This window comes from Phodopus roborovskii, unplaced genomic scaffold (assembly GCF_943737965.1).
Source record: "Phodopus roborovskii unplaced genomic scaffold, PHOROB, whole genome shotgun sequence".
In the NCBI taxonomy this organism is placed as follows: domain Eukaryota; kingdom Metazoa; phylum Chordata; class Mammalia; order Rodentia; family Cricetidae; genus Phodopus; species Phodopus roborovskii.
Genome location: NW_026126410.1, coordinates 21230551 through 21257600, shown reverse-complemented (window position 1 = coordinate 21257600; position 27050 = coordinate 21230551). Strand labels below are relative to the sequence as shown.

At 42.0% G+C, this 27050-nt stretch overlaps 1 protein-coding gene across 1 annotated transcript; it reads left to right on the top strand.

Annotated features, from left to right (window-relative positions):
* The first annotated feature begins 69 nt into the window (after positions 1 to 69).
* On the top strand, positions 70 to 26360 carry Skp2 (S-phase kinase associated protein 2). The gene is made up of 10 exons (XM_051182528.1): positions 70 to 282; positions 783 to 1054; positions 10855 to 10966; positions 13550 to 13693; positions 15004 to 15138; positions 16342 to 16440; positions 17329 to 17459; positions 20468 to 20519; positions 20675 to 20782; positions 24540 to 26360. Exons 1-10 carry the CDS (start codon positions 275 to 277, stop codon positions 24751 to 24753), a joined length of 1275 nt encoding a protein of 424 aa, XP_051038485.1. The 5' UTR covers positions 70 to 274; the 3' UTR covers positions 24754 to 26360.
* Positions 26361 to 27050: the final 690 nt, after the last annotated feature.

Sequence of the window (27050 nt, the reverse complement as noted above, 5' to 3'; positions counted from 1 at the left end):
AAAAAAGTAGGAGTGGAGGAAGTAGGAGTAAACCTAGTCCGACTGCGAGCCAGGCCCCAGGACTACAATTCCCAGCAGGCGACGGGGCGTCAGAAGGCGGCTGCTGGAGAGCGGGATGCAGAACTCCGCGCGCGCGGTGGTGATGGAACGTTGCTAGTTCGCGGGTCCGGCTGCTGGGGCCCCCGGGGATCACTCTGAGCCGCGCGCTGGAAACGGAGTCTGGGAGGCAGGCAGGTCTTAATACGCATCCAAAACCCCTCAATCCGTGGACGCAATGCACAGGTAAACCGATTGCAAAAACGGGCAAAGCATGAATGAACCGTTTGAATTCTTTTAGGCCGCGAATGTTGCTTCTTGCTCAAATGATCTTATTATGTGAATCGTTGCTTAGCCCCCTTTTTGAAGAAAGTGGATGGATGCATACTTTAGCTCACTAAATACACACATATCTATGTGCCGTTTAATTTGGCTTCCTGAATAGGTTTTCCTCCCACTATTTTTAATTATGATATGAATGCCACCCCTCTTTTTCCCTCCACGGGAAGAAATTATTGAGGCCTTCTGCGGGACCATAAATCCCAAAGCCTTTCGAAGTGGGGTGTGTATGTGTTTCCGATTTTCTCTTTCATTCTTGGAAGCTGGCTGTAGGCACGTTAAAAATGCGGTACTGTTACTCACTGTGACTTTTCTACACAGCATACTTGACGCTTCTTTCATTCCTATCTTGGAATTATTTAGGGGTGTACTTTCAAAAGGAATGGGGAATGTGTGTCCTTATGCAGGAAGCACCTTCAGGAGATTCCGGACCAGAGTAGCAACGTCACCACCAGCTTCACGTGGGGATGGGATTCCAGCAAGACCTCTGAACTGCTCTCAGGCATGGGTGTCTCTGCCTTGGAGAAGGAGGAGGTGGACAGTGAGAACATTCCACATGGACTGCTTTCGAACCTCGGCCACCCCCAGAGCCCTCCAAGGAAACGGCTAAAGAGCAAAGGCAGCGACAAAGACTTTGTGATCATCCGTAGGCCTAAGCTCAATCGAGAGAACTTTCCAGGTAAAATATGACACTAAAATTAAAATTTCGTAAGAAATGGATTCAACTGCTTTGTTTGAACTAAATTGATCGAACCGAACGTTTCCTTGGGGGAAATCTTTAGGATGGGTACCTAAATTTGCATAGTTTTCCAGTATTGCAGTGAAATGGAAATCAGTCGTTGAAGTGTCCTGGAATCTTGGTAGGTCTTTTATCTTCTGGTTCACAATTGGCTTGAAACTTTTAACCCACTAGACAGCATTCCTGCCCTTTTCCTTACAAGGAAATCTCTCTGCTCAAAGTCCAGCTCAGCACACTGATAAATGGGAATATAAGCAAGGATCTTAGAGGATTCCTTTAGTCTCTAATGCACTTTGTACCAGAGTGAACTTTATATCTTAATTGCTTAGGTTATTTGTAGGCACATTAAGAGGGAAATGTTAATGGTGGGGGGGGGGGGAGTTACTCCCTTGCTCCACTTCCAACAGGCTCTTGGGATGTTGTATTTCCAGTACTGTGTTATTATAGTTACAGTCATAGAACACTAAAAATTACTTAGAATGATCCCCCTATATCCAACTATTCATTGTGCCTTTCCTTCCTTGTGAGAAATGATCCAAGCTTTCACCATCTCTCCATGAATTATTGTTTTTGTTTTGTTTTTCTAGGCTGGGTTTCTCTGTGTAGCTTTGGAACCTGTCTTGGAACTCGCTCTGTAGACCTGGCTGGTCTCGAACTCACAGAGATCCACCTGCCTCTGCCTCCCAAGAGCTGGGATTAAAGGCTTGCGCCACCAACGCCTGGCTTCTTGAATTATTGTAATGGGTTTATAGTTTCAGTTTTTTTCTCAGTTCTGTCTCCTGGAGGTAAAATGGATTAAAATAGAATTTACTAAAAAAAAAAATAGAATTTACCTTAAATTATTCCCTTACTATTGAATCCCATTCCCTGATTTCCCAAGCATTTTAAACAAGTACTTCCAGGGTAGATCAAGACTCAAGCACCCAGGCAGGGCATTAGGGTAAATATAATGTATTGACCCAAGGCATTGTTGGAGTTTTTTGTTTGTTTGTTTGTTTGTTTGTTTTTTTGAGGTGTTTTATTTTGTCTTTTAAGGAGTGATTTGTCAAGTATTTGCTGAGAATACACTATGGTTTCCACAGTGTAGTGCTAAGAATACAGCAGTGAACAAATCATATACATTTTTAAATCTTAGAACTTTGTTTCCAGTGAAGAAATACTAAAAACACAGTAGACATGCTATTCTACTTAATGTGTTAGGCCATGGAGAATGGAAGTCCTGGAATCAGAAGATAGACTGTAACTGGGTATTGACCCTTATTGGATAGTGACCTTTAAGCAAACAAAGGCAAATGGGGGAGGGAGCAGGAATAAGTCATGGAAATGTCTCTTGGTGTAAAGAACCTCAGACAAAAGGAACAACCACCATAAAATTACCCAGAGAGAAGGATGGGGCATTTAGTAAAAGCAGAGTACAAAGAAGTATGGGCACTTGGGGAATTGAATAATTAATGATCTTACCTCATTAAACTGCCCTCCTTTTTTTGTTGTTTCCTGTTGTTTTGAGACTGGGTTTCTCGATGTAGACCTGGTTATCCTAGAACTCTAGACCAGGCTGGCCTTTACTGAGTCACCTGCCTCAGTGCTGGGATTAGTGATGTGGGCCACCATCCAGATGCTCACTGCCCCTTTTTAAAGGAACACTGTGACTGAGCTGTTAAGATGTTAAGATATGGTGAGTGGTAAGCCGTGGTCAGATTCTAGATAGAGCCCAAATTCAGAGACACTAGAATTAGAAGGGTGTTGAGATTGTTAGTGGAGGAGGTCAACAAAGTAAACAGAAACTGGAGAACAGATTGAGATTGAAGAAAACTTTAGAGTGAAGTCTCGCAAAGACAATGTAAATAAGTATATGCTTAGGTTCTCACGTCTGGCATAATCTGCAGATGGGGTAGTAGGTAGGCTGATTGGTATGGTGATACACACCTTGAGTCTCAGCGATCAGAAGGCAGAAGCAGGCAGATCTCCTGTTAGGGACAGCCAGGGCTAGTGAGACTGTCTCAAAATGAAGAAAAAAAGAAAGAAATCTGTTCTGGGTTCTCAAAACTTCTGTAGGAAAGGAGGGAGTCTTGTTCAAGTTGTAGCATGTGAATCCACATTAATGCCAGGTATGGGGGCACACTTCTATAGTCCTGGGGTTTGGGAGGCGGAGGTGGGAAGGTAGGGAGTTCCAGGAAAGCATGAGCTTTGCAGTGAGGCTGTCTCAGAACTGGAAACATAACTGAATAGATAATAAATAATATATAAGATTGATTAGAGAGGTATAGTAGAAAGTCCACACAAATCTGAATTTAAATCCCGGTGCTGTCATTTCTCTGTCTTGAAAAATTGCTTGATCTTCCTGAGCCTTAGTTTCTTTATCTGTGAAATGGAGCAATAATTCCTACTTAATGGGTTGCTGTGAAGATTAAATAAAACTGTAAAGTTCTTATTATAGAAAGGGCATATAATATTCAATACTGGTCGACAAAATTTCTGACACTGGTTTGGCAAGCCAGTTGACTTATGTAAAATGATATAATGTTAAACTGTCTGTAATAATGTTAATCTTACTCTGTGCATAGAGAACTCCTTTTCTTTGAAACTTAATGTGACTTCTATTTTTAGCAGCTGAATTTTAACACTAGTAGTGTGGTGTTTGACCAGCCAAATATGGCAAGAGATGCTTCTTGCTAAGATGAGCAGATTTTGATTAAGTTGCCCATTGTGAGTAGCTTAGGGTCTGGAATATGGCTGCTCTGTATTGGTGCCACATTTGCATGCCCACGGATGTGAGTCAGAAGTCACTTTTGAAACCAAGCACATTGAGGACCACACAGAAGATAAGGGAGGATTGCTGTCTCCTAGGAGTTTAAAAATGGAGTTGAGGAAAGACAAAATACAGAGCAGCTCCCCCACAGCAATATGTCTGCCAGGAAGGCGGCAGTGTGAGGAGCTCTGAGGAACTCAGACCTTGAGTGCCCTGGGGCTGGACGGAGGGAGGGGCCCTTTGTGCAACAGTAACTCACCTCCCATCCCAGTAGAGGACAACAGCCCTTCTCCACTCAGCAGAAATGAAGAATGGAGGAGAGGAACTGAACTGGTCCAATCAATAAGTTTCCCTTTCGTTGTCTTTTGTTTCTTTTTGCTTTTTTTCTTTTCTTACCTTGCTGTGTAACCCTGGTTGATCTCATACTCACTATATAGTCTTGAAATCTCAGCATTTCTCCTGTCTCAGCCTACCTCACAAGTACTAGGATGGCAGCTGTGAGATACCACACCCAGCGTTTGTTTGTTTGTTTATTTGTTTGTTTAAAGACTCTTGTAGTCCAGGATGACCTTGAACTCATGGCAATACTGTCTTCAGCTTCCCAGGTGCTTGAATTACAGTGCATCAGCCCAGAATGAGCCTTGATGTTAAGATTAACTTTTAAAATGTCTGTCTAAAATGATGACTTTTAGCAGTTTTGAGATCAGGAGGTAATGAAGGCAATAGCATACATTTATTCGGACATGGCCTTACACGTGCATACACTGGTGAACTGTAGATGAGGAGTGGGTTTATGCTGTAAGCTGAGAGAGACAGCTGCTAGAAAGGAGTCCTTCCAAATCCCTAGAAGCAAGCCAGTGTAGCTGGCTTCTCCCTGCAGGGAGGTTTGCAGTTGTCAGGACAGGTGGCTAATAACTCTGCCAGGATTAGGGCTGCACAGGCTCCACCTGCTGTACACAGAGATCTGGTAACTGGCCCCGGACTTTTGTTGGTTCTTTGCTAAGCAAGCTTTCCCCACGGGCTGCATTCCATCCTCACATCTGGCACTTAATTCCTTCTCATCTGTCTATGTGGGATGATTAAAGCTATGTGACCATTCTATAGCAGAACAGTTCTGGCTGGCTCTTGGGGCCAGTGTATGGAAGGAATTGGGAGGAAACAGTCCAGAAGTGAAGCCAGCAGCGGAAATAGGGCAATCCCATTTCATTTATGGTCATTAAATGCATGTTCCCTGTCCTTTAAATAGGTGAAGACCATGAACTAATGTGGTTGAACTAATGTGTTGATCAGCTCCGTCCATGGCTGTTAAACCGCTTCACATTCCAGACCCTACAAAGGTTCTGCCTCAAACTGGAAATTCCCAAGTTGAGAGTACATCAGAATCCACAAGGGATCTTGTTTAAAGTGCAGAATTCCTGAGATTCTGATCCAAGACTTTCTTGAGCCTGAGAATCTGTTTTAGTACCCCAAGGCAAACATTTTTCTCTCAGTGCTTTTTTAACTTGTAAGAAATATATTTCATATTGCCGTAGAGGAATTTGAAGCAAGCATTTCATAGAACTATCATTTCCCTTTTCCTAAGATGTTATCTGTTCTATTCTACTCCATTCTTAAGATGATAGTAATAGTAGAGGTAATAGTAGAGCTGGGAAGACAGCTCCACAAGTGAAGGCTTTTCCATCAATCCTGAGGTCCTAAGCTCCACCCCTGGAATCCACAAAGTTGAAGAAGATAGCCAACTACTACAACCTTACACCCCTATTCTTGCTTGCTTAAAAAAAAAATGTTTTATCCAAAACGAAATAAAGTAATAATAATAGACCTACCAAGTTGAGGGCATGACACATCAGTGACTTTAGCTAATAGCTCCCAAATCTCTGTTTTGTAGGAGTCATTTTAGGCACAATTATGTTCATCTTTGCTTTATAGTTTCTTTGCATTCATTCATCCTTTTTATTTATTTATTTATGTTTGTTTATTCACTTTGAGACTAGATGTCTCTATGTACCATGTCTAGAACTCACTGTTCAGATATGGTTGGCTTCAACATCCCACAGTCTTCCTGTCTCTTCCTCCAAAATGCTGGGGTTATGGATATGTGCCACCAACCCTGGCATTGCAAATACTTACTAAATGCTGTTCTAGGGATTAGGATTAGGAATATAATAGTAACAATGACCAAAAGGCTAAATTATCATACTTTTCTTTATCTTGTTTCTTCGTTATTTCTCACATCCCACAAGAGTAAGGAAATCTTTCATAGAAATATTTGGCCTGCTGCACCCAAAATACAAATATATAATAACTAATACAGCCTCATGTTGTCTTTTTAGTGTTTGTGGGAAAATTCATGCATAATGATCGAAATTTGTACAGTTATTTCCCTAGGAAAAAATCATGGAGTATCACATCCTACCAATAAAGCCAGTAAACGTGATCAAGATGTGCATCTCCTCAATAAAATCATTTAAAAACATTAGTATCAGGGTCTCAGTGCCTTCTCATGCAATTTGATTATAAAAGGTTAAATAGAAGAACAGTGTGTATGTAGTGTTTTCGTGTGTGTGCGTGTGTGTGTGTGTGTGTGTGTGTGTGTGTGTTGGTTTTTTGATACTGTTCTGCTTATTCTTGAACCTGTGATTATTCCTGCCTCCTAAGCACTGGAATTATAGCTATGTACTGCAGAGCCCTGCTGAAGAGCAAGCAATCTTAAAAGTCAAATTTGAGGAGGCTACAGATGGCTTTAGCAGTGAAGTGCACTACTGCTCTTTGAAAAGATCCCAACTGGATTCCTATTAGCAGCTCACAACTTCCTGTAACTCCAATTCCAGAAGATCCAGCCCTCTGGCCTCTGTGGGCACCTATACTTATTCATACATGCTCACAAACAGCCTGTTTGAATCTTGAGTGTTGATGATATTCTGAGAAATAAATTGGTCAAATAGGACAAGTTAGCTATACTATAGAGATCCTACATACTCCTTGTTCCCAAGGAGTTTGAAGGGCATGGGGATTGGTTACAGAAGAGGAGACTGGGTTTGCTTCTAAGGAGACATTGGAAGCAGTAGCGTTAGCTACCTTTGTATACCACTGGGGCGAAGCCTTGGTGGGTTTTGCAAATGGAGAAATGACCTGGATGTTCCCTTCCTGTGCTTGCAAACAGATCAGGCAGCCATGTTGTCAAGAATCCAGGAAACAGATGGCTGATGTTTTGAGAATTAAATATGGCAAATAAAATTAGATTAAATGTATCACAGTCTGGATTTCAGCCACCAGCACAGCTACTGGAGACAAATTTCTGCCCCATCTGCTGGGATAGCAGCCAGTTCCAGGCTCATCCACCTCCACCCAGGGGCCCCAGAACTGGGGTTGTCCTGTATAGCCAACTGAATGGAGCTAGGCACTCTGCTGTTAGCTAAGGCTCTTAGGTCCTGGACCTGCTCCTTCCTTTTGGTGGTAAACTCATGGATACCTCTCAGCATCTCAACATACTTTGTTGAGCTGGTCTTCCGTCCCTTCCTTGTGCTGGAGGTATGTATGCGGTGCTGTCTTCCCGCAATGACACCCGTGCCTGCAGTCCCCTCTGCCTCCAGGGACTCCATCACACTTCCACCTCTTCCGGATCATGTGGCCTTCACTTTGGGGCATGGGAATTTAGAAACCCAAGTTTGCCTCTTGGTTCTGCCATCTCCTTAATAATTAATGTCACCTTTGTGAAATTATTTGACATCATTGAGATAAATATCCTCATATATAAATATGACAATTATAAATATAGGTTGCTGCAAAGATTAGCATCAGTGTACTTTTACACTGGTACTTTACCGGCAAGAGCTTTTCAGGCTTCTAGTAGATGGCCGTTTTAATTGTTATGTTATATATTTGTTCAATAGCCCATTTGCCACTGAGGCTATTGAACATGAGCTGTGCCTCAAAAACCAGTTCTCAAAACTAGTTTACTAATCAGAAAACCACCTATGGTTTTTGTTGCGAGCCCATTTATTATTGTTCAAATGAGGAAATTGGTTCAATGAGGCCAATGGTCTTGCCCATATTTAAAATAAAACCAGCATTCTTCTCTGAGGTGTTAGTCATTCCTACATGAAATATCAGTCAGGTAGTTTCTAATATTCAGTATAGCTCTGTTCTTAGCATTACACATGTGGTAATTAATTGGTTAAAGGTTTGCCGGTAACACTAAGAATTAACAGGAATAAAGGTTCGATGCACTTAGCAAATATTTATCAAATGTCAATCACATGCTGACCACTGCACGCTGCTGGGTATGCAAACCCAGGAGCAGGACTTTGGTGGCGACCTGGAAATGCTTCTCTGAGCAGGTGTCTTTTAAGCTGAAATCTGGCACAAGCTATACTACAAAGCCTTCCTTACATTGGACTGTTTTTTTGCAAGGCTTTGTGGCCTGGGTCTGTGGTCTCTGCATTCAGGATTTTGGTACTCCTGCTATCATGTGACCATTTCCTACTGGTCTATTTTTTTCTGCTTTAGATCTTCCTAATAAAATAGGAAACAACAAATAATGATCATATAGTTTTCTTTCCCACCTTGCATGCTTCTCTAATTTCCCTCCCCACACCATCTGTAATGGATACTGTTAGGCTGGCCTGTAGTCCCTTGCAACTCACCTTTTCCTTAGTGACCAAAGCTCTCTCCTAAGCACAGATGCAGCTGTGCTCCAAGGCTTTTCTCTGGGCAGGGATGCTTAGGGGTTGACATTGAGCCCAGAATGAATGATCAATAGCAGTTGGGGAACTCAACTCCAGTACCCATACCCTCAGGTGGGACAACTCAGAGGCAGGTCCCACTGGGTCTCCAGGAACCCCTGAAGGTCTAAACTGGTTATAGCAACAAGCTGCTAATTAGCATGCCACAGCTGTCTCCCTCCACTCCTTGTCTGGCTTCCCTCTGTCTCTGGTGCTTCCTGTCATTATGTAAATGCCAGATGAACTCCTTGAAGCCAGACCCTCAGGACCTGCTTCTGGAGATCATCAGCTCAGATAGAGGGAGGTACAGGATTGGGTAAGCCCTCTTCTGGTCTTGGGGTTTGCCTGTTCATGAATGTCCAAAGCAGCAATGAAAAGGAAAAAAAAAAAAAAAAATCAGAGAAAGAAAATGGGCTGATTAGTGAGGAAAACAGGGATATCTGGACAGGAAATCTTGCCTCCCTAAATTCATTATTTGAAATCTCTTGCATCACCTCATCTCCGCACCAAATAGCTTTGTAAGGTAAAACTATTCTCATTCCTACAGGCTCAATTACTCACTCAACTTCACAGACTAGGAGCATCATGGCCAGGATTCCAATGAGAGCTGAGTTCTTCCTTATAGTAATTCTCAGATACATTGTGGATGGGACAGGGTGTTCTCTGTAAATCCTAGGAAAATCTCAACTTCTAGCACTTGAGAAATAGAGGCAAGAGGATCGGGAATTCAAGCTGGGGAACCAGCCTTTAGCTCAATTCAATGCTAGTGAAGTACACAGCATTGAAACCCTTTTCATGTCTCAAACATGAAAAATGGTTAAAAAAAAAAAAAAAAAAAAAAAAAAAAAAAAAAGAAAAGAAAGGGACAACAACAGGCCTTGATTGAGCAATGAGGAGCCACTACTTCCTGGAAAACTTTCCTGACACTCCTCTGCCCCAGCTGCTGACTAGACTTTGGGGCCCTCCTGTGTCCGAGCACAATGATCCTTGGAATGTCTTCTGTCTTCTTTGTCTCTCTACATAGGATAAAGATCAGGCCTGTGCTTAGGTTCTCTTTGTATCCCTAGAACAAACCGTGAGATTCATGTAAAATGAATATATGAATGGATCAAATTTTAGTTCCTAGTGTGTAAAAACAAGTCAGATTTTCTTTTGCAAGATCTTGTGGATAAATGGGACCTAAGGAGATGATTGAATAATGAAATCATGTGATGTATTTCATTGGTCTTAGTTTTATCTGCCAATCTTCTCTTAACACCTGAAATACTTGGCACCATAGGTAGTAGAGAATCTTGAAATGCTTGTTGAATTAAGAAATGAGAGCTAGGCAGTTGTTGGGCAGTGGTGGCACACATCCTTAATCCCAGCATTCATGAGACAGCTGCTGGCATATCTGAGTTCAAGTCCAGCCAGGTCTACAGAGTGGGTTCCAGGATGACCATAGCTACTAAGAGAAATGCTGTCTCCAAAACTAAAAGAAAAAGAAACGAGAACATTTTTCCAAAACTTTTTTAGGTGTATGGACCAGGATGTGCTTTCTGTTCACTAAGAGGGAGGAAGGGTCACTTGCCTTTATTATACAAGTCCACACTAGAGGACCACTTTATAGCTTCAAGCATCACAGTGTATTGGTTAGCTGGGGACTTGTTCTGTGCCAGGGTTATTCAAGCTGTCCCTGCCAGTGTTTGGCTAGCTGGTGCCCAGGGGAATAACAATAGGAGAAATAGTCTTGTTTCTTATGCTGAGAAGGTAGGATGCTCACTGTAGGGTATGTGTCTTAGTTAACTTTTCTGTTTCTGTGATGAACACCATGACCAAGACAGCTCTCAGAAGTGTTCATTTGGGCGTTCGGTTCCAGAGGGAGAGGAGTCCATGATAGCAGGGAGTCCTGGCAGCACACAGCAATCATTGTAGCACGACAGGCTGAGAGCTCACATCTCAAATCACAAGCAGGAAGCAGAGAAAGCTAACTGGGAGTGGCATGGGGCTTTGAATGTTCAAATCCCACCCCAGTGCCATACTTCCTCCAGCAAAGTCACACCTCCTAAACCTATTCAAACAGTACCACTAACTGTCCAAGAATATGGGGATCTTGTCATTCAAACCACGGCAGTGTATAAGTCAGTGTATAGTATGGAAAAATAAATGTGGATAAGAATTCGGGCTGCTTGAAACCCACTTTAAGCTAAGTGGCATGGGCCCGGAGAGACTCCGTGACTTGGCCAAGAAGAATTCAGAGATGGATACTCTGCTTTGCCTCCTTGCAGGTGTCTCCTGGGACTCCCTTCCAGATGAGCTGCTCCTTGGAATCTTTTCCTGCCTGTGCCTCCCTGAGCTGCTGAGGGTGTCTGGGGTTTGCAAGAGGTGGTACCGCCTCTCGTGAGTATTTCTCACCCTTTGGGACAATATGTGGGCGAGGGAAGGGTGAAGGTTATGTGCTCATTTGAGTCTGGTGAAACCAACAAGCAAGAAGAAGGAAGCCAACCAGCCACCTTTTTGCTGTAATTAGAAGTCTGTTTCCTCATTTCCCAGTTGGAGGGAGGAGTCTCCTGTAGGTCTATTACCCCATTCCTGACCTCCTCTCTGCCTTATGTTTAACTCTGCACTCATTTGTGAGGTATATACCTGCTTGGGCCTGGCAGTGTACTAAGATCAGGGAGTTCTGGAAGGTGGCAAGACCAACCTGGGAGACAGGCGTAGGGTACAAGACTGACCTTGGGCAGGGTGTGAACTCAGCCTCTTTTATATATGCTCTGCATGACCTAAACAAGATATGTGTCACTTCTGAGCCTGGCTACACTGGATGTAAGAAGACCATAATTGCACCTTCATGGTGGGATAGTCATAAGGATAACATGAAAGGTGCCAATACATTTATTGCCTGGCTCATAGGCATGCTGAACAAGTGCCATTTGGGGTGGGGTGGGAGGGAGTGAACCAGGAAGGCAGTGACAGAGATGAAATCAGGAATTTTTGTTGTGTTGTTCTCTGGTATGCTATGGATTTTACCCATGGCCCCAGACATGTGAGACAAGAGCTTTTATCTGAGCTACATCCCGCCCCCACCCCAGGCCCAAGCCTAGGCAGTTATTTTAGGGGACGAAAATTTTTGCATAGTATTGGCTACATTTCACCTTTCCCACCCAAGGGACTTTTTCCTTCTCATCAGATATGCTTTTGTTCATATCATGCAAAAAAAAAAAAAAAAAAAAAAATCTATTAACCTTTATAAAAGCTTGCACATATTTAAGGTATGTAATCCATGTGTTTTGCTATAGTCACTAAGTAGCTACTGTATTCAAGCATATTAACATACCCATAATCTTACATAATTAATTTTCTGTGGGTGTGGCTAAAGCACATAAAATATGCCCTTTAGCAAAAATTTCCAAAGCCAGAACAGTGTTACTAGTCCTCAGGTAGTACATTAGCTCCCAAGACTTGTTTATTCTGTGTTTTTACCTAGTGCCTTTGACCTACATCCTCCCTTTGGTTCAGTAATCATCTCCATTGTGCTAGAATAATAGGCGATATAGCAATTTAGTCTTCCCTGTGGGCTGAAATGACATTTTTGCATTAGTCTAGTTTATGATTTGTTTAAACTACAGGGTCAAGATCAGTAGTTTGTGGAGTGAACCTTAAAATAAGACTAAGGTCTTGTCAGCTCCCCAGCCTTAACCATTTCTAGTTACATTTGGCTTAGGATTTGGGTGGCTGCTGAATTCATCTTCCCTTTCCACGTTAACACTGTGTTATTTGGGGCAAAGTGAACAAAGTGAATGTTTCAGACTTGTCCTGGGTTAGTATCGAATACTACGCCATCTGTTGTCTACTTTGAAAGGAGAGACATTGAGATCTGAGATAATCAAATTGAATTGATTTGCTTATTTTTTTTTTTAAGTAGATTTCAGTATGGACAAGAAAAAGATACAACACATCCCACTTTCTTAAGGATATCATATCTATAGTCATTGCAAATTTTTTGTAGTAAAATTATTTCAACTGTGACCAATCAAGTGTTTATTTCAGATGTATTTAAAAGAGAAATTTCGAGTGCGCTAAGGCATTTAGAATGTTCCCTAATGTGCTTGCACTTCTCGTTTCCTCTTGCTTTCTTAATTGAATTCAGCTGTGGATATTAAACTCTTACTGTAGGGGCTAAAGAGAGGGCTCAGTGGTTAAGAGGGCTTATTGCTCTCCCAGTGAACCTGGGTTCATTTCTCAGCACCCACTTCAGTCAGCTCACAAAAGCCTGTAACTCCAACTGGTCTTGGAGGGCACCCATACACATACAGTGTCTGCTTACACAGGCATTATACATGTAAATAAAAACAAAATAAAACTTAAAGAAGAAACTGATTGAAGCCCAATCCAGTTTTGGAACCTCCCTTTTATGTTAGAAAGTATATAGAATGCAGTATTTACCTCTTTCCTTTAACATTAATATAAATATGTACACTCACACTTGTCCACATGAATACGGAACAGAACCAATCAGTGACGTCTCCCTGGCTGTGTGATTGATGTCTCATAAAGTAATACCAGGTTTTCTTTCTTCCTTAATGTTTTTCGTGGACCATGGCAACCTGTCAACACTTAACAGAATGGAAAGTAGGATTGTTTGGGAAGTTTGGAACTTACTCAACTAGTAATAAGCATTTTTAAGTGATCTTTTTTTAAACTTTTCACATTACACTTAATGATAGGACTTTATTCTCTGGTTCCAGGTTATTTACAGTTCTTGCTTTAGCATTTGCTAATGTAGATTGAAAATATAGAGACAGATGGAAACTTATTGAAAGAAATGTTTAGTATTGCATTGTCAACTTGGAAGCAAAAGCTCTTCAGATTTACTCTAAGGAGATTCAGTGGCTGTGGCTCTGGTATTTGTAGTCACTTTTTTATGTGTCCCCAGAATTCACTGTGGCCAATTTACCAAATCAAGTGCCTTCTCTGTTTTAGGCTCGATGAGTCTCTCTGGCAGTCCCTTGACCTCGCAGGCAAAAATCTGCACCCAGATGTGACTGTTCGCTTGCTTTCCCGAGGGGTGATCGCCTTCCGCTGCCCACGGTCCTTTATGGAACAACCATTGGGTGAAAGTTTCAGGTAAAAGAGAAACATCAGAATGTTGAGGTGCAAACAGCTGACACTCCTTTTGTTCTTTGTTGAGACTTAAGCCTGTGAGGGGCTGTCTGTAGTGTGGGCTGTCAACTGCATATTGTGCCATGTGGCTTTTGGCTTAAAGCATGGCATGGGTTTAAGAGGTACTGGTGGCCTTTCGTTAGGGTCAGAGATGTTCACATAGGACATCTGAGAGGGTGTGGCTCAGTGGTAGAGTACTTACCTAGCACATGCAAGACCCTGGGTCCATCCCATTCTCCACAAGGAAAAGGTTGCTCCGTTAGCTACCCAGTGTGAGTGCTCAGCACATGGGGCGGTGAATCAAGAGCCAGAGCTGTGCTGGGGGCATATCAGGGAAGGCAAGCCTGCCACTGCCATCCCCACTGCCCTCCTTAACAAAGTGGGGGGAGTATTTTCATACTTGCCTCATGGGCTTTCTGTCCTGTCACGGACAGACTGGCAACCTGAAAAAAATTGCCTTCTTTTTTTTGTTTTGTAGACTGCTTTGAAAAAAATGTTTCTTTGGTGCTGCAACACTAAGGTTTCGTGCTCTCTGATGACTAAGAAGAATAGCTAGATATGGAAGAGCAAAGCAAGCTAAAGACAGTAGAACGTGTCTCCTTCCTAGTGCCTTCACCTTCTTTCTGTTGTCCATCTCCTTCCTCTCCGCACTGCTGTTCCTCCTCAGCCTCTCCTGCGTTCATGCCAGGATTTGTCCCTCTTTTCCACATGCTGTTCTCCGACAAGCTGTGTCCTGTGGGCCCACATCTATGCTCAGGACTCCCAAGTGCTTACATTAGCCTGGTCCTCTTCACAATCCTTACTTCTAATTACCTAAAAGCTTCCACCCCTGGACATCTACTGAGTGCTTCAATATTAGGCTATCTAAAAGTAAACATGCCCTCCCTCCCATTAAAACTGGTTCCTCCACTCACTATCCTCCCTGTCTTAGTAAGCACTGGTGCTCACCCACTGAGCCCCTGCCAACAGCCAGGAGGCATCACAGGCTTACCCCACTCCCTGGGCACCTGTTCCTAGCTCATTCTCGTGATATCCGCCTATTCATTTGCTCGCTGGGACCATGTTGGTAGCAACATCTACACTTCGCAAATCTTGAATTTATAAATGAATGAGGATGGGAATTAGCTAGAAACAATTTTTTTTTTAATGGCCAGATCTTTATTCAGTGTTTAAAATGTGTATCTAGTCCTATTTGTGATTGCCTGCTCATGTGGGGTCAGGAAGGGGTCAGATCGGATCTGAATGTGCTTGTCTTTTCTGTCCTCCGTATTTAGCTCTTTTCGTGTGCAGCATATGGACCTGTCGAACTCAGTTATAAACGTGTCAAACCTCCATGGGATTCTGTCTGAGTGCTCCAAGTTGCAGAATCTAAGCCTGGAAGGCCTGCAGCTTTCGGATCCCATTGTCAAGTGAGTGGTACCTGAAGTATCTCACAAAGACATTGCCATACATGGCAGTGTTTCTTCTGAATGACTGCAGTGTCCTTATATACATGTCCAGAAGCACATACCAAGTGCCCAGGACCTTCAAGAGAGTGGAATTTTAGGTAGTGACCTTGCCTGGCCCTACTGTAGGTGTGATAGGTAGAATGCCAAAAGCATGTGGTTTGTGCCTCATTCATGGGTGAGACAGGTAATTACAGTGCAGAGTGTTCATTAAATGCATTGGTGGTTATGCGGCAACGTCCAGGGAGGCCTAATTGAATGTAAGGATGGACTTCTCAGAGTAGGCTGGCCATTAAGGATATCCAGGTAGGAGAAGTGATAGGACGTTGGATGCAGCCTCCGAAAAACTGCTGCCCTGGACTCCTAAGTAGTGGTGGTTGCTTGGAGCATGGTGATCAGGGAGATGAGGAGAACCAGTGGCTGCATTATAATGACTTCTGTGGAGACTAGTAGTTTGCAAAAAGGCCATGAACTTGGTGCATCATGGTTCTGAAAACGGAAGAGTCATGTCAAATTAAAACTTATTTGATTAATTTGCTAGGTACCACATAGGCTTAGTAAGACATACAGGTTAGGCCACTGAGCTATTCAGATGAGATCCAATGAAGCCTGATAGAAAGAATGGAATGAGAATGGTAGCAAATATGTGGCAGACACTAAGTTAAAAGTAACCCTGAGAGCAAACACCTGCCATAATCCCCCCCCCCCCCCCCATCTGTAATAGTTGAGGCACAGAGAGACTGACTGGCTTGTCCAAGTTCACATGGTTAATCAGTATTTAACTCTAAATAAGACTTACCTCTAAAACAGTGGCTTTTCATCACCAAGGTTCCGTAGTAGGGGGAAGGCAAGCCTTTGAACTTAAAAGATACATTCATTGGCGTTTCTTGTGCATTTATTTACACTGTAAGTACTTTGCAAATCCCTCAATACCTCAGGTTCCTCTTGCCAGTTTGCAAGTGAGTAACGGAACCAAATCACTCTGCTGTGTCTGAGGAGAGTGAGGTGTAGTTTTTAAGCTCACTTCTGACTCACAAGCTTGTGTGCTTAATTATAATTATATTCGCCTGCTTCCCCCAACAGATACACACACACACACACACATGCGCACTCACACTCATCAGCATTGATGCAATTTTTTTCCTCTGGCATTTTTCTCTTTTCTAGCACTCTCTCACAGAATGAAAACTTGGTGCGACTAAACCTTTGTGGGTGCTCTGGATTTTCTGAGTCTGCAGTGGCGACTCTGCTGAGCAGCTGTTGCAGGTAGGAAATACAGTTAAGCTTCAAGTCTGGGTGTCTGGATAGACTTGAGTGAATGCCACATTCTTGACTTGAGTAGTGTAGTATCTGCCACAAAAACATTCAGGCTAAACTCTAAGGGAAAGATACTTGGATAGCGATCCCTTTTCTCTGCTTCTGTTAAAGGGAAGTGGAGGAATGGTTCTCATTTTTAATCACCCATATTTAATATGGGTGATCCCATGCACTGCTAAGTGAGAGGCAACATGGTGTGTACAGAATACACAATGCTGTGCGTGTATGCTCTTTGTATTAACTATCTCTTTGTCTTTCTGGTATACCATTTGTATCTATGTCTCCTTAGTGATCTCTCAAACAGAAATTGTCTTTGGATCAGAAATGATGAAGCAGACAAAATATGCAGCACTACATTCAGTCAGCGGAGACGTGGAGCGTGAGGGATGTTGATGTTGACTTTGAAACTCATTGGCTCTCCTAGCAGGGAGAACTGGATGAAACAGATTTTTGTATCATCTTCGTCTCTATGGGTTTCATAAAACATTTGAGTTGATAGCTGTCAGGTGCTTTTCTTTTTTTTTTTTTTTTTTAACAACAACCTAGGTGGTTTGAGAAAGAAACATACAGGCTACAGTTTTCATCCTGCCTCCCCAGAAACACTGCCTCCCTAGAGGCAGTGTTTGCTCTGGCCTTTGATCCCATTGCCGGGTAAGTTGCAGGTACCCAGGTGTTTAGAGGAGAGATTGCAGTTTCAGATGGCTGGCACAGAACAGGTGGTCTGTGCGTGGAGTGGTAAAGAAGTTAGCTTTATATTTTTGGCGTGTGCAGCTCAAGTCACCCTCATCCGTCTTTCTGATGGCTTCATGCTTTCCTTTCCACCCTCCCCTCCTGCAGACTGGATGAACTGAATCTCTCCTGGTGCTTTGAATTTACTGAAAAGCATGTGCAAGCGGCCGTGGCACATTTATCAGCGACCATCACCCAGCTCAACCTCAGTGGCTACCGAAAGAACCTCCAGAAAACAGGTTAGAGCTTCGAGGCGGGGGGCCACTGGGGCCGAGACAGTCTTAGATTCACTTTACGGCACACCTGTGAAGTTTCTGCTGCCTGATTGTCTCCCATAGTCCAGTGTGCATGCTGCTTATAGCTTCAACAGAGGAAGTGTTAGGTAAAGGTAAACAGCTCCTGAACTAGAATCCAGCTGTGAGTTCAGGATCTAGACCGAGGATCTTTTAAAGTAACATGTGTGTCTGTCTGTGCTCGCAAGCTCATGTGTACTTGGAAGCCAGAGGTCAACACTGGGTAACTTCATCAGTGCCTCTCCACCTTTTAATAAAAACTGATGTAATTTTATTTTTTTTATCTTATATGTATGAGTGTTTTGCCTGTACCCTACATGTATGCACAAACCAGAAAGGGCAGTAGGCCTCCTAGAACTGGAATTACAGTTTAGCTGCTATGTGGATGCTAGGACCCAAACTCAGGTCCTCTGCAAGAGCAACACGTGCTCTTAACTATGGACCTATCTTTATGGCCTTCCTACCTTAGTTTTTGAGACAGAATCACTGAACTGGTTTTTCTAGGCCAATTGGCAAGCAAGCCCACAGGGTCATCCTGTGTCTGCCTGCCCCTCCCTGAGATTACAGGTCGATGCTTTCCTACCCAGTGTCCTTACAAGGGTACTACAGATAAAACTCAAGCCCTTGTATTTACAGACAAGCACTTTATACCTATCTCCCCTGTCCCCGAACTTTTTAATAAACAAATTACTATGCAGAACCCTGATATACAAGTAGGTAAATACAGTAGAGTCAGCCCTCTGTGTTCATGGGTTCTGCATCCAGATTCAACTATTAATGCATCAAAAGTATTCATGAAAAAAAAAATGCATTCACTCATCATATTTAGGGTTTCAAGTCAGCAAGAGGATGTGTAGAGCAACTTCAGTGTCCTTGGATCTGAGCATCCAAAGGGATCCTGGAGTCAAACCCCTGGGATATAAAAGGATGACTGTGAGAAGTTGTTTTCAACTTTTCAACTAGGAACAGCTTTGCAAAGTCTGGAGTTTTTTTTTTTTTTTTTGTCCCAGTGCAGGGGTTCTGCTGCCATCTAGTGGTCATAAACCAGAAATGCTGCTGCTGAACAGCACAGAAAAATCTAGACTCATCTGGCCCAAAATGTCACCATTAAGACTGAAAATTCTTGCTAGATAAGACTGAACCAGGCACCCTGAATAGTTAGGAAACTTGAGCCGTCTATGGTGCCTCTTGCGGTGGAACCAGAATTTATTTCTAGTGCATGAATGGACTTTGGGAGCCCCTTCCCTATGGAGGGATACTCCCTTATCATAAATAGAGGGGTAGGGGAAGCTTAGGCTCTGCCCCAAATGATGTGACAGACTTTGAAGATCCCCCATGGAAGGCCTCACCCTCCCTGAGGAGTGGGGGAGGGTGAGAGGATGGGAGGGAGAGGGAACTGGGATTGACATGTAAAATAAGATTGATTCTAATTTAAATAAAATAACTCAAAAAAAACTAAAGGAAATTCCTGCTAAAACCCAGTTAATAGGTTCGTATTTACACCTTCTACTTTTTGGTTCAGTCTAAGACAATGTTGATGAACACTGGCACTTGAAGTAGGGTAGGTAGCAGCCTTAGTACTGATAAAGCCTAACACTTGACTGAGTGTGACACTCAGAGTCTTAATTTGCACACAAAAGTGGATGCAAGAGGAATTTGTCTTTAACAGCTTCATAGCTCGGTCTCCAGCCAACACTCAGTCTGGGCTGTACAAAGCCAAATTAGCTTGGGTGCTCAAATCAGCCCTGTCTCAAGGGTGTTGTTGGTCACCTGGGTGTGGTAATTTGCTTACTGAAGTTTTTATTTTGAAGCAAACATCTTGAAATGCTTCTAAACATTTAAGTAGTATTTGGAAACTGTTTCGTTCTGTTTCGCATGAAAAACATTTCCTGGCATTTGTTTTACATTTCATCTTGGGAAGTGGGGTCTCTGGGTGAGTATGCTATGGCAGACGTGTGGCCATCAGAGAACTTGCTGGACTCTTTCTCCTTCCACCTGTGGGTTTCAGGGATGACCACAGTCAGACCTCCGAGCGCCTCTCCAACCCAGAAACTATTTGTTTAAGTGTTTCCTGTTCTCTGTCCTGTAAATACATGTGTATGCCCCTGGTTTATTGTTTACACTTTTCTTGCTGAAGACCATCAATCTGTTTAACTTATGCTGAGTACCCACCATTTTCTGATAATTCTCTAAATGCTCTCACATGCAGGGGTTTTGTTAGGTTTTGATTTTTGAGGCAGGTGTCACTATCTAGCCCTGGCTGACCTGGAATTAGCAGCATAGACCAGAGTGGTCTACAGTTTTCAACAGTTCTCAGTCTCCGCCTCCCCAGTACTGGGATTGCAGGTCTGCACAACCATGCCTGGTATAAGTGGTAGAATTTTAAGGTTGTTTTTTGTTGTTTTGTTTGTTTTAGATTACATGGTTTTTCTTTGTTTAGACACTCTTTACCTGACCCAAGATTCTGCAAATAATTCCTTGAAAACTGCATTTAAAACTTAAACATAAGTGGGATTGACTGGGTTGTAAATTGAACTGGAAACTCATTCTACATTTATGGTACACCAGTTTTTTTAGTCAATAGCTCATGATTCCGCCTCATTAACTTGAAGAGCTATCTTGATACAAGATCCTGTGCCCTTGTGTACTGGCATTTAGTTTTGTTGGCGTTTTGGTTTTTTTGGCCATCATGGGTTGGGATTTCTTCTTTTTCCAACCAGTTCCTATTGCTACATAAATAGTTGTTATCCAGGGGTTTCACATAGCTCCCGTAGCATGCTCAGCAGATTCCCAGGTACTTGCCTGGATTTTCTCAGCAGGCAGCTTTCTATGTGAAGAACTTTTCTAACTGCCTTGCTGCCAACTTCCAGTGTGATGTTGAATTATAGCAAGGAAAGCAAATGCCTGTTTCTCCTTCCTTATTTAACAGTGATCACCCTGTTTGTTTTTCCTAGATCTTTGTACCTTAATTAAACGGTGCCCCAACCTTGTCCGCCTCGACCTAAGGTACTGTTTGTTTTAGATCATACTTTGGAATATGTTGGCTGTTTTTGAAATGGGAAAGGATATAATGAAGGAGTTAAGCAGTACTACTCTCCACCTGTGGGTGGTTTCCAATCTTCTTCCTTTCGGATGGTTTCCAATCTTCCTTTCTGTTACAGTGACAGTATCATGCTAAAGAATGACTGCTTTCCAGAATTTTTTCAACTCAACTACCTCCAACACCTCTCACTCAGCCGGTGCTATGATATAATACCTGAAACCCTACTGTAAGTATGTTTTGCATTTGTGCTAGTGGACAGCAGGGACTAACAGTCCGTAGTAAAACCCATTACTAATGGATTCTTGAAATGTGAACATTAATGTTAATATGATACAAAATGTCTAGGAAGGAATATCAAAATAGTTCATAGAATGTTTGCTTAAAATGTTTGGTACAGGGCCAAAGAGCTGGGCAGTGATGGCGCATTCCTCTAATTCCAGCACTTGGGAGACAGAGGCAGGTGGATCTCTATGAGTTCCAGGCCAGCTTGGTCTACACACAGAGAAACCCTGTCTCAAAACAAAACAAAATCTGGTACAGTTGAACTGGCTGAGCTCATTAACATTTATTATTTATCTGTCAGCATCACTGTGTTAGAATGCTATATAGTATTTGTAAAGGAGTTACAAAAAGAAGAAAGGAACTCAGGAACTCACTGAGCCTGGGAGACAGACCCAATGTGAGAGGAGTTGTCTCAAATGTTTCTTGTTCATTTTTAAAGCTGTGTCTGTGCTTACAGAAATCTATAATCTAGTGATAGGAGTCCCAAATAGCCAAGGAAGTTGAAGAATTGGCATAGGTGTATGAGAGTCTGATGCTATCTGAACAGAGGATATATTATGTGGGTCCATGAAAATTAAGTCTCTTATCTCCAGTCATTGCTTATTTCATTTCAAAGGGCTATATGTAATAGTCTTCCTTATACTAAATGTGAATGCATAGCAGTTTCATTGAGAACCACAAGAGGTCAGTATCTTGCACTTGGTCAGGTGCCCTTTTTCCTGCAGAGGGTCATGTGGCTTGAGTAAGACTTATTTATCTTGCTATCAAGTTGTCAGCAATAATTAATCTGAAATGGTAAATTTGTAAAAAAAAAAAAATATTTATTCCTCATATGGATTAGATCATACAATTTGAGTAATAAATGATCTATGAAGCATTCAATAAAATTGGGAGTCTAGTAATTATGTGACTGAATTAATCATTTTAACTAGTCTCATTAGCCTTAGTTAGTAGTGTGCTGTTTGGGAAAACACTGCCTAAAAAAGATACTGTTCTTTCTCGAATGTATCTTAAATGTTGCAACTCAAATTCATATGCATGGAACTTGGATCCACATCCCTGCCTGTATTTTCTAGCATCCAGAACTCCTAGGAACTTCTAGTATCTATACAAAAAAGCTTCTCTGTTATCCATTCTTGCCATCTTGCCTGGGCAGCTTGCTAGGAAACTGTTCTTTTCTCATTTCTTTAATGAGTCTGGAATTTTGCTCCTTCACTGTGAAAAGAAGCTAAGCAGTACCTAAATGCTTGCTTTCCCTCTAGCAGAGGCAAGGGGAGGCTATGATGTCTTACATTTGTCCATTGGAATCTGGTTTACCTGCATAGTAGTCCCATGAGGTCAGAGCATGAAGCTGAAGCCCTTGGCGGAGGTATGAACCTCAGCCTGATTACTTGTCAACTCCTGATCTTTAAAGAAATAATATCATCAAGGACTTTAGTTTCCCATCTGAGCAGCAGAGTAGAATATGACGTTGTCCTTGAACATCGGTATGTTTCTTTGAGCATCATGGACATACTAGTGGTTTATGTTGAACTTCCTATAAGATGAGTTCATTTGAGTCCTTTTCATAAGATGAGTCTTTCTAGCAACTAATGCATTTGAGAAGTTCTTAATAGAAATCCTATTGTCTCAGGGAATACTATCCACAGAACAGCCATCTATATTGTGAAATAGTTGTCTTATCTGGGAAGTGGATAAGGTATTTTGCATTAAAAAAAAAAAAAAGAAAAGAAAAGAAACAAGATTGTGTAGATGAGATAAGGAGAAAACCTCCAAGTTTCTCAGTGTCTTTTTTCATGTTTGTGATATCGGGTTTCAGTATTTATCCCCAGGCTGGCCTGTGATCCAGCCTTAGCCTCTTGTTCGATGAATGCCTTTTACTAAACTTGAACAAAGAGCCCTAAAAGATGTTCTTATCTTACACAAAGAGTGGCTTGTAAATGGTCCCCTTTTGTGACTGTTTTCTGCATTGTTACTTATGCACACAAGAGGTGATGGTTTTTGTTGTTGGGTCTTGTCCCATCTTCTGCAGCTCCCTTCTGCGTGTTAATGGCGAGAGCACCATGTGACAGCCATCTTCACCAGCCTTCTCCCAGTGCTGCTACACAAATGCATCTTCCTCTACCATCTGTATCTGCTGTCACTCTTCTCTCTCTTCCTCCCACCCAGTTTCCTCTTTTAGATATCATCCATTGCAGATGAATCACAGCATGCCTGTCTGCTTATCCCAGAGCCTGAATTCTCCCAAGTCCGACCCTATTCTCAAACGCTCATTTCATATAGGAGTTGTGCTAAGGATTGCTGTCATCTTGGTGTTGATGAATATAACCTGGTCTACAGTGCACAGCCCTTATATTTGTTTCTACATTCCAGAAGTTAAAGATGTGTTGTGTTCCTCTTGACTTTCATTTTGATTTCTTAGGGCCTGATCTCACTGCCCTGAGAAGCAAACACATTTATTTTTAGGTAGTGCTTTTATTTGCCCTTTGTCTTGTAATCCACAACATACACTAAATATTGTGGCGCTTACCTGTACCATTCATACATTCAGAGGGGTAATGGGAAGCCCCATGGAACCTGGTCAGCACAGATGGCCCTTAGATCTAATAAACCGTCTGGATTTTAGAACCATTCTGGAGCCATCAGTAGTTCTGAAGTAGGTAAGTAACATGAACTGTTCAGGAGGATGTCTTGAATGCTACATGGAATATGCTGGAAGGCTGAGACATTGGCAACCAAGTGACATTACAAACTTGCTTTGTTTGAATATGTATTGACTGTGACAACATAAGGTCACTGCTGTGCACACTGATCACCAGGGGGTTTTGCTGAAAATCCAAAACAAATGTTCCCCTTCCTGAGACTTTGCACTGTGTCCCAACCTAAACAAACATGGATCAGAGAGATGAAGCTGGGCATACAAACCAATGTTAAAGCCACAAAGTGTTTTCCTTGATAAACAAAGTCAATTTAAGTGTGACCCCCACCCCCCATCATCTGTTAACACAACTATATGTCACCTAATATGAAACACATATAAAAAGGTCTGTCCTATCAGGAACAGGGAAAAAATGAATATGTAGGGAGGAGGTCTTTGCTATAAATTGGTATCCCTCCCCCCCCCTTTTTTTTCATCTATGGTCTATATAATCCCACGTAAAAAATACCTTAAGGGAAGTCACTGGTGGGTTCCACTGAAGTAAGGACTTGTTAATGGTGCATTATTACTAATGTCATTAATGCTGCTATTGTCTTCTGTTGAGAGAGCCTAGTTCAAATAAAAGTCATGTCCAGATTCCTAAATCACATGTATCTTGGGGTGGTTCCAATTATCACCACAGTGAAACATTTACTTTCACCATTACTCGATTAATAGTTCACATCACAATAACCCTTCCAGAGATTTATATAGATCAAGAATGGAGAAAGGAGGCAAATTCATTCAATTAAAGATAACAATAAACTTCATAGTTTCATAGCAGCTACACAGAATGAGACACACAGGCTTGTTACCTGTACACACGTGGGTCAGGTTGCTGTGCCTCCCAGTTATTATCTCCTTGTGGTATTTCCTTAAATCATTTACCATAAATTATGTTTTTAGGCTGCATTTTTGTAGACTGATACACATTACAGACAATGGGTTACAATAATTAGTCTAACAATTGCCATACATCCTGAAGTTCTCTCTTCCTTTCCAGTGAACTTGGAGAAATCCCCACACTGAAAACGCTACAAGTTTTTGGAATCGTGCCAGATGCGACCCTGCAGCTATTGAGAGAAGCCCTTCCTCATCTGCAGATTAACTGTGCCTATTTCACCACCATTGCAAGGCCAACTATGGACAACAAAAAGAACCCGGAGATTTGGGGTATCAAGTGCCGACTGACTCTGCAAAAGCCCGGTTGTGTATGAAGTGCTTGCTGCAGGATGATGTCTCCTCTTCCTTTAGAAAGAGGGACACAGGCAGCAATTCCAGTTGCTGGAGGCCTTGGTTACCTTCCCTATTGGTTTTTGCCTTAGCCTTCATTGTGCATGTGTGTTAGGGAACCATTTGCAAGGGAGAACTATGAAGTGTTGCTTTTTCAAGAATATAGAGAAGATTCTGTCAGTGCTGTGCCCTGGGGGCACAAGTGTTAGGTCTTTGGAAATTTTAGGTGAGCCTATTATTTCAAAACAGCCTGTTAAAGCGAAATTTGAGCCAACTCTTCCAAGTGCCCTTCAGATTAAGTCTATTTAGAATCAAGTTTTAAAATTTCCCCCTGGCTAACAATTTTCATGGTGTTTGTCATAACTTTTTATCTATTTAATTACTCAGTATTTTATAAAACTTGATTTTGAAGAACAATAAGCTATATGTATGGTGGGATGAATGGAAACAATCATGGGCTAGTAGGTAGTGTCTGAGGCCATGTCTTCTGGGAATTAACACCTATCAGCATGGTGTGCAGTTGTGAAGTCAGTTGAATAGAAACATAGTTCTGCATAATGTACCTTGAACTCTAAATGAGAAACAGAAGGACAGAATTGGGAAAGGATTTGAAGCCTCAAAGGGCTGTTTCCTAAAACCAGGTTAATATGAAGTACTCTGCAATGTTTTTAGGTACTATGCTGTGTTCCCAGAATCTCAAATTAGGTGAGGAAATCTAAATGTGCTTTTTAAACTTTATAATCAATGTATGTTCTGTCGGTTGTTTAGCTTTTTAAAGTACTTGCTTTCTAATCAGCATTCTAAGTCGGATAGAATTTTGAGCTGGTCTTGTCTGCCATTTCTTCCTTCTTAGTGCTGCAGTTATTTTTGTATCACTCTGAAGTCAAGGACTTGAAATTCTTTTCAGTGGTCTTTCACAACAATGGCTTGAAAGTGCCCATTATGTTACTGGATCTAAAGTTCCTTAGGTGGAACTGCTGTTTCTATCAGAAATGCACGTGAGAAGCAGGTATGTGTGCAGCTTCCAAGCGGCTGGCAAGACCTGCACTTCGCCTAAGTTTTTAAGACTCAACTGGGCATTAAACCTTTTGATAACAGATGTATTTTTTAACACCTGATACACAGAAGCAAAAAGATCAGATGGTGTTTCTTAGAAAATGAAAAGAAAAATAAATTAAGGCAATTACCTCTTTTGAATACATCAGAGCCGAAATACATTTCTATTAACTTTTCTTCAAAAAAAAAAAAAAAAAAATGTTACTATTACAACAATAATATGAAGTGCCTTTATCTGCTCAGACCTAAAGAACATTTTTAAAAGTATCACAGGAATGATTATGCTTCAATTCCCGAGTAGTTAAAGTGCTAACTGCTACTTGAAACTATTGTTTACAGATTAGTGATGGGCTGCCAGTGGGCTCTGGTTGGATGCTGGCCTCCAGCTGCCCTCAGACATGCCACACCGGTTCTTCCTTCCTCAAGTCCAGCTGGGAGCTATTTTTGCCAACATGTCGCAGTAATCTGTATTTTTGTATGTGATTTCTACTTTTATAGACTCATTTTAAAATAAAATACATTTTTATAAAAACAAGTACTTGTGTCCCACTTTTCTGCAGTCATTAAGTTTAGAAAGCATTGGTTTGGGTTGCTATTTGGGTCAGATGTAATGAGATTTCATTGTCAACCCCAATCTACCTGTCTTGCCTGCTTTATGTGTTTGTTGTCAAACAAAAGTTTACAAGCCTTCTGAAAAGTGCTAAATACAAGCTTGTCAACCTTTTTTCCTTTATTTAAATTTGACACAAGTTTGTTTTAACATGTCAATCCCAGTTCCTTTACCCTCCCATCCTCCCCTATCACCTCCCCTTTTTGCTCCGCAGGGAGGAGGCTTTCCATGGGGAGTCTTCAAAGTCTGTCATATTTGGGTCAGGGCCTAGGCCTTCCCACGTGTGTCTAGGCTGAGAGAGTATCCCTCTATGTGGAATGGGCTCCCAAAGACCATTCATATACTAGGGATAAATACTGATCCATTACTAGAGGCCCTGTAGACTCCTTAGTCCTCTTAACTAACACCCACAAATAGGGAGTCTGGGTCAGTCCTATGCTGGTTTCCCAGCTATCAGACTGGAGTCCATGACATGGAATCCTTGTTCAGGTCAGCAGTTTCTATGGGTTTCTCCATCCTGCTCTTGACCCCTTTGCTCATCACTCCTCCCTCTAACTGGATTCCAGTTCAGCTAGTGTTTAGCTATGGTGTCTGCTTCTGCTTCCATCAGTTATT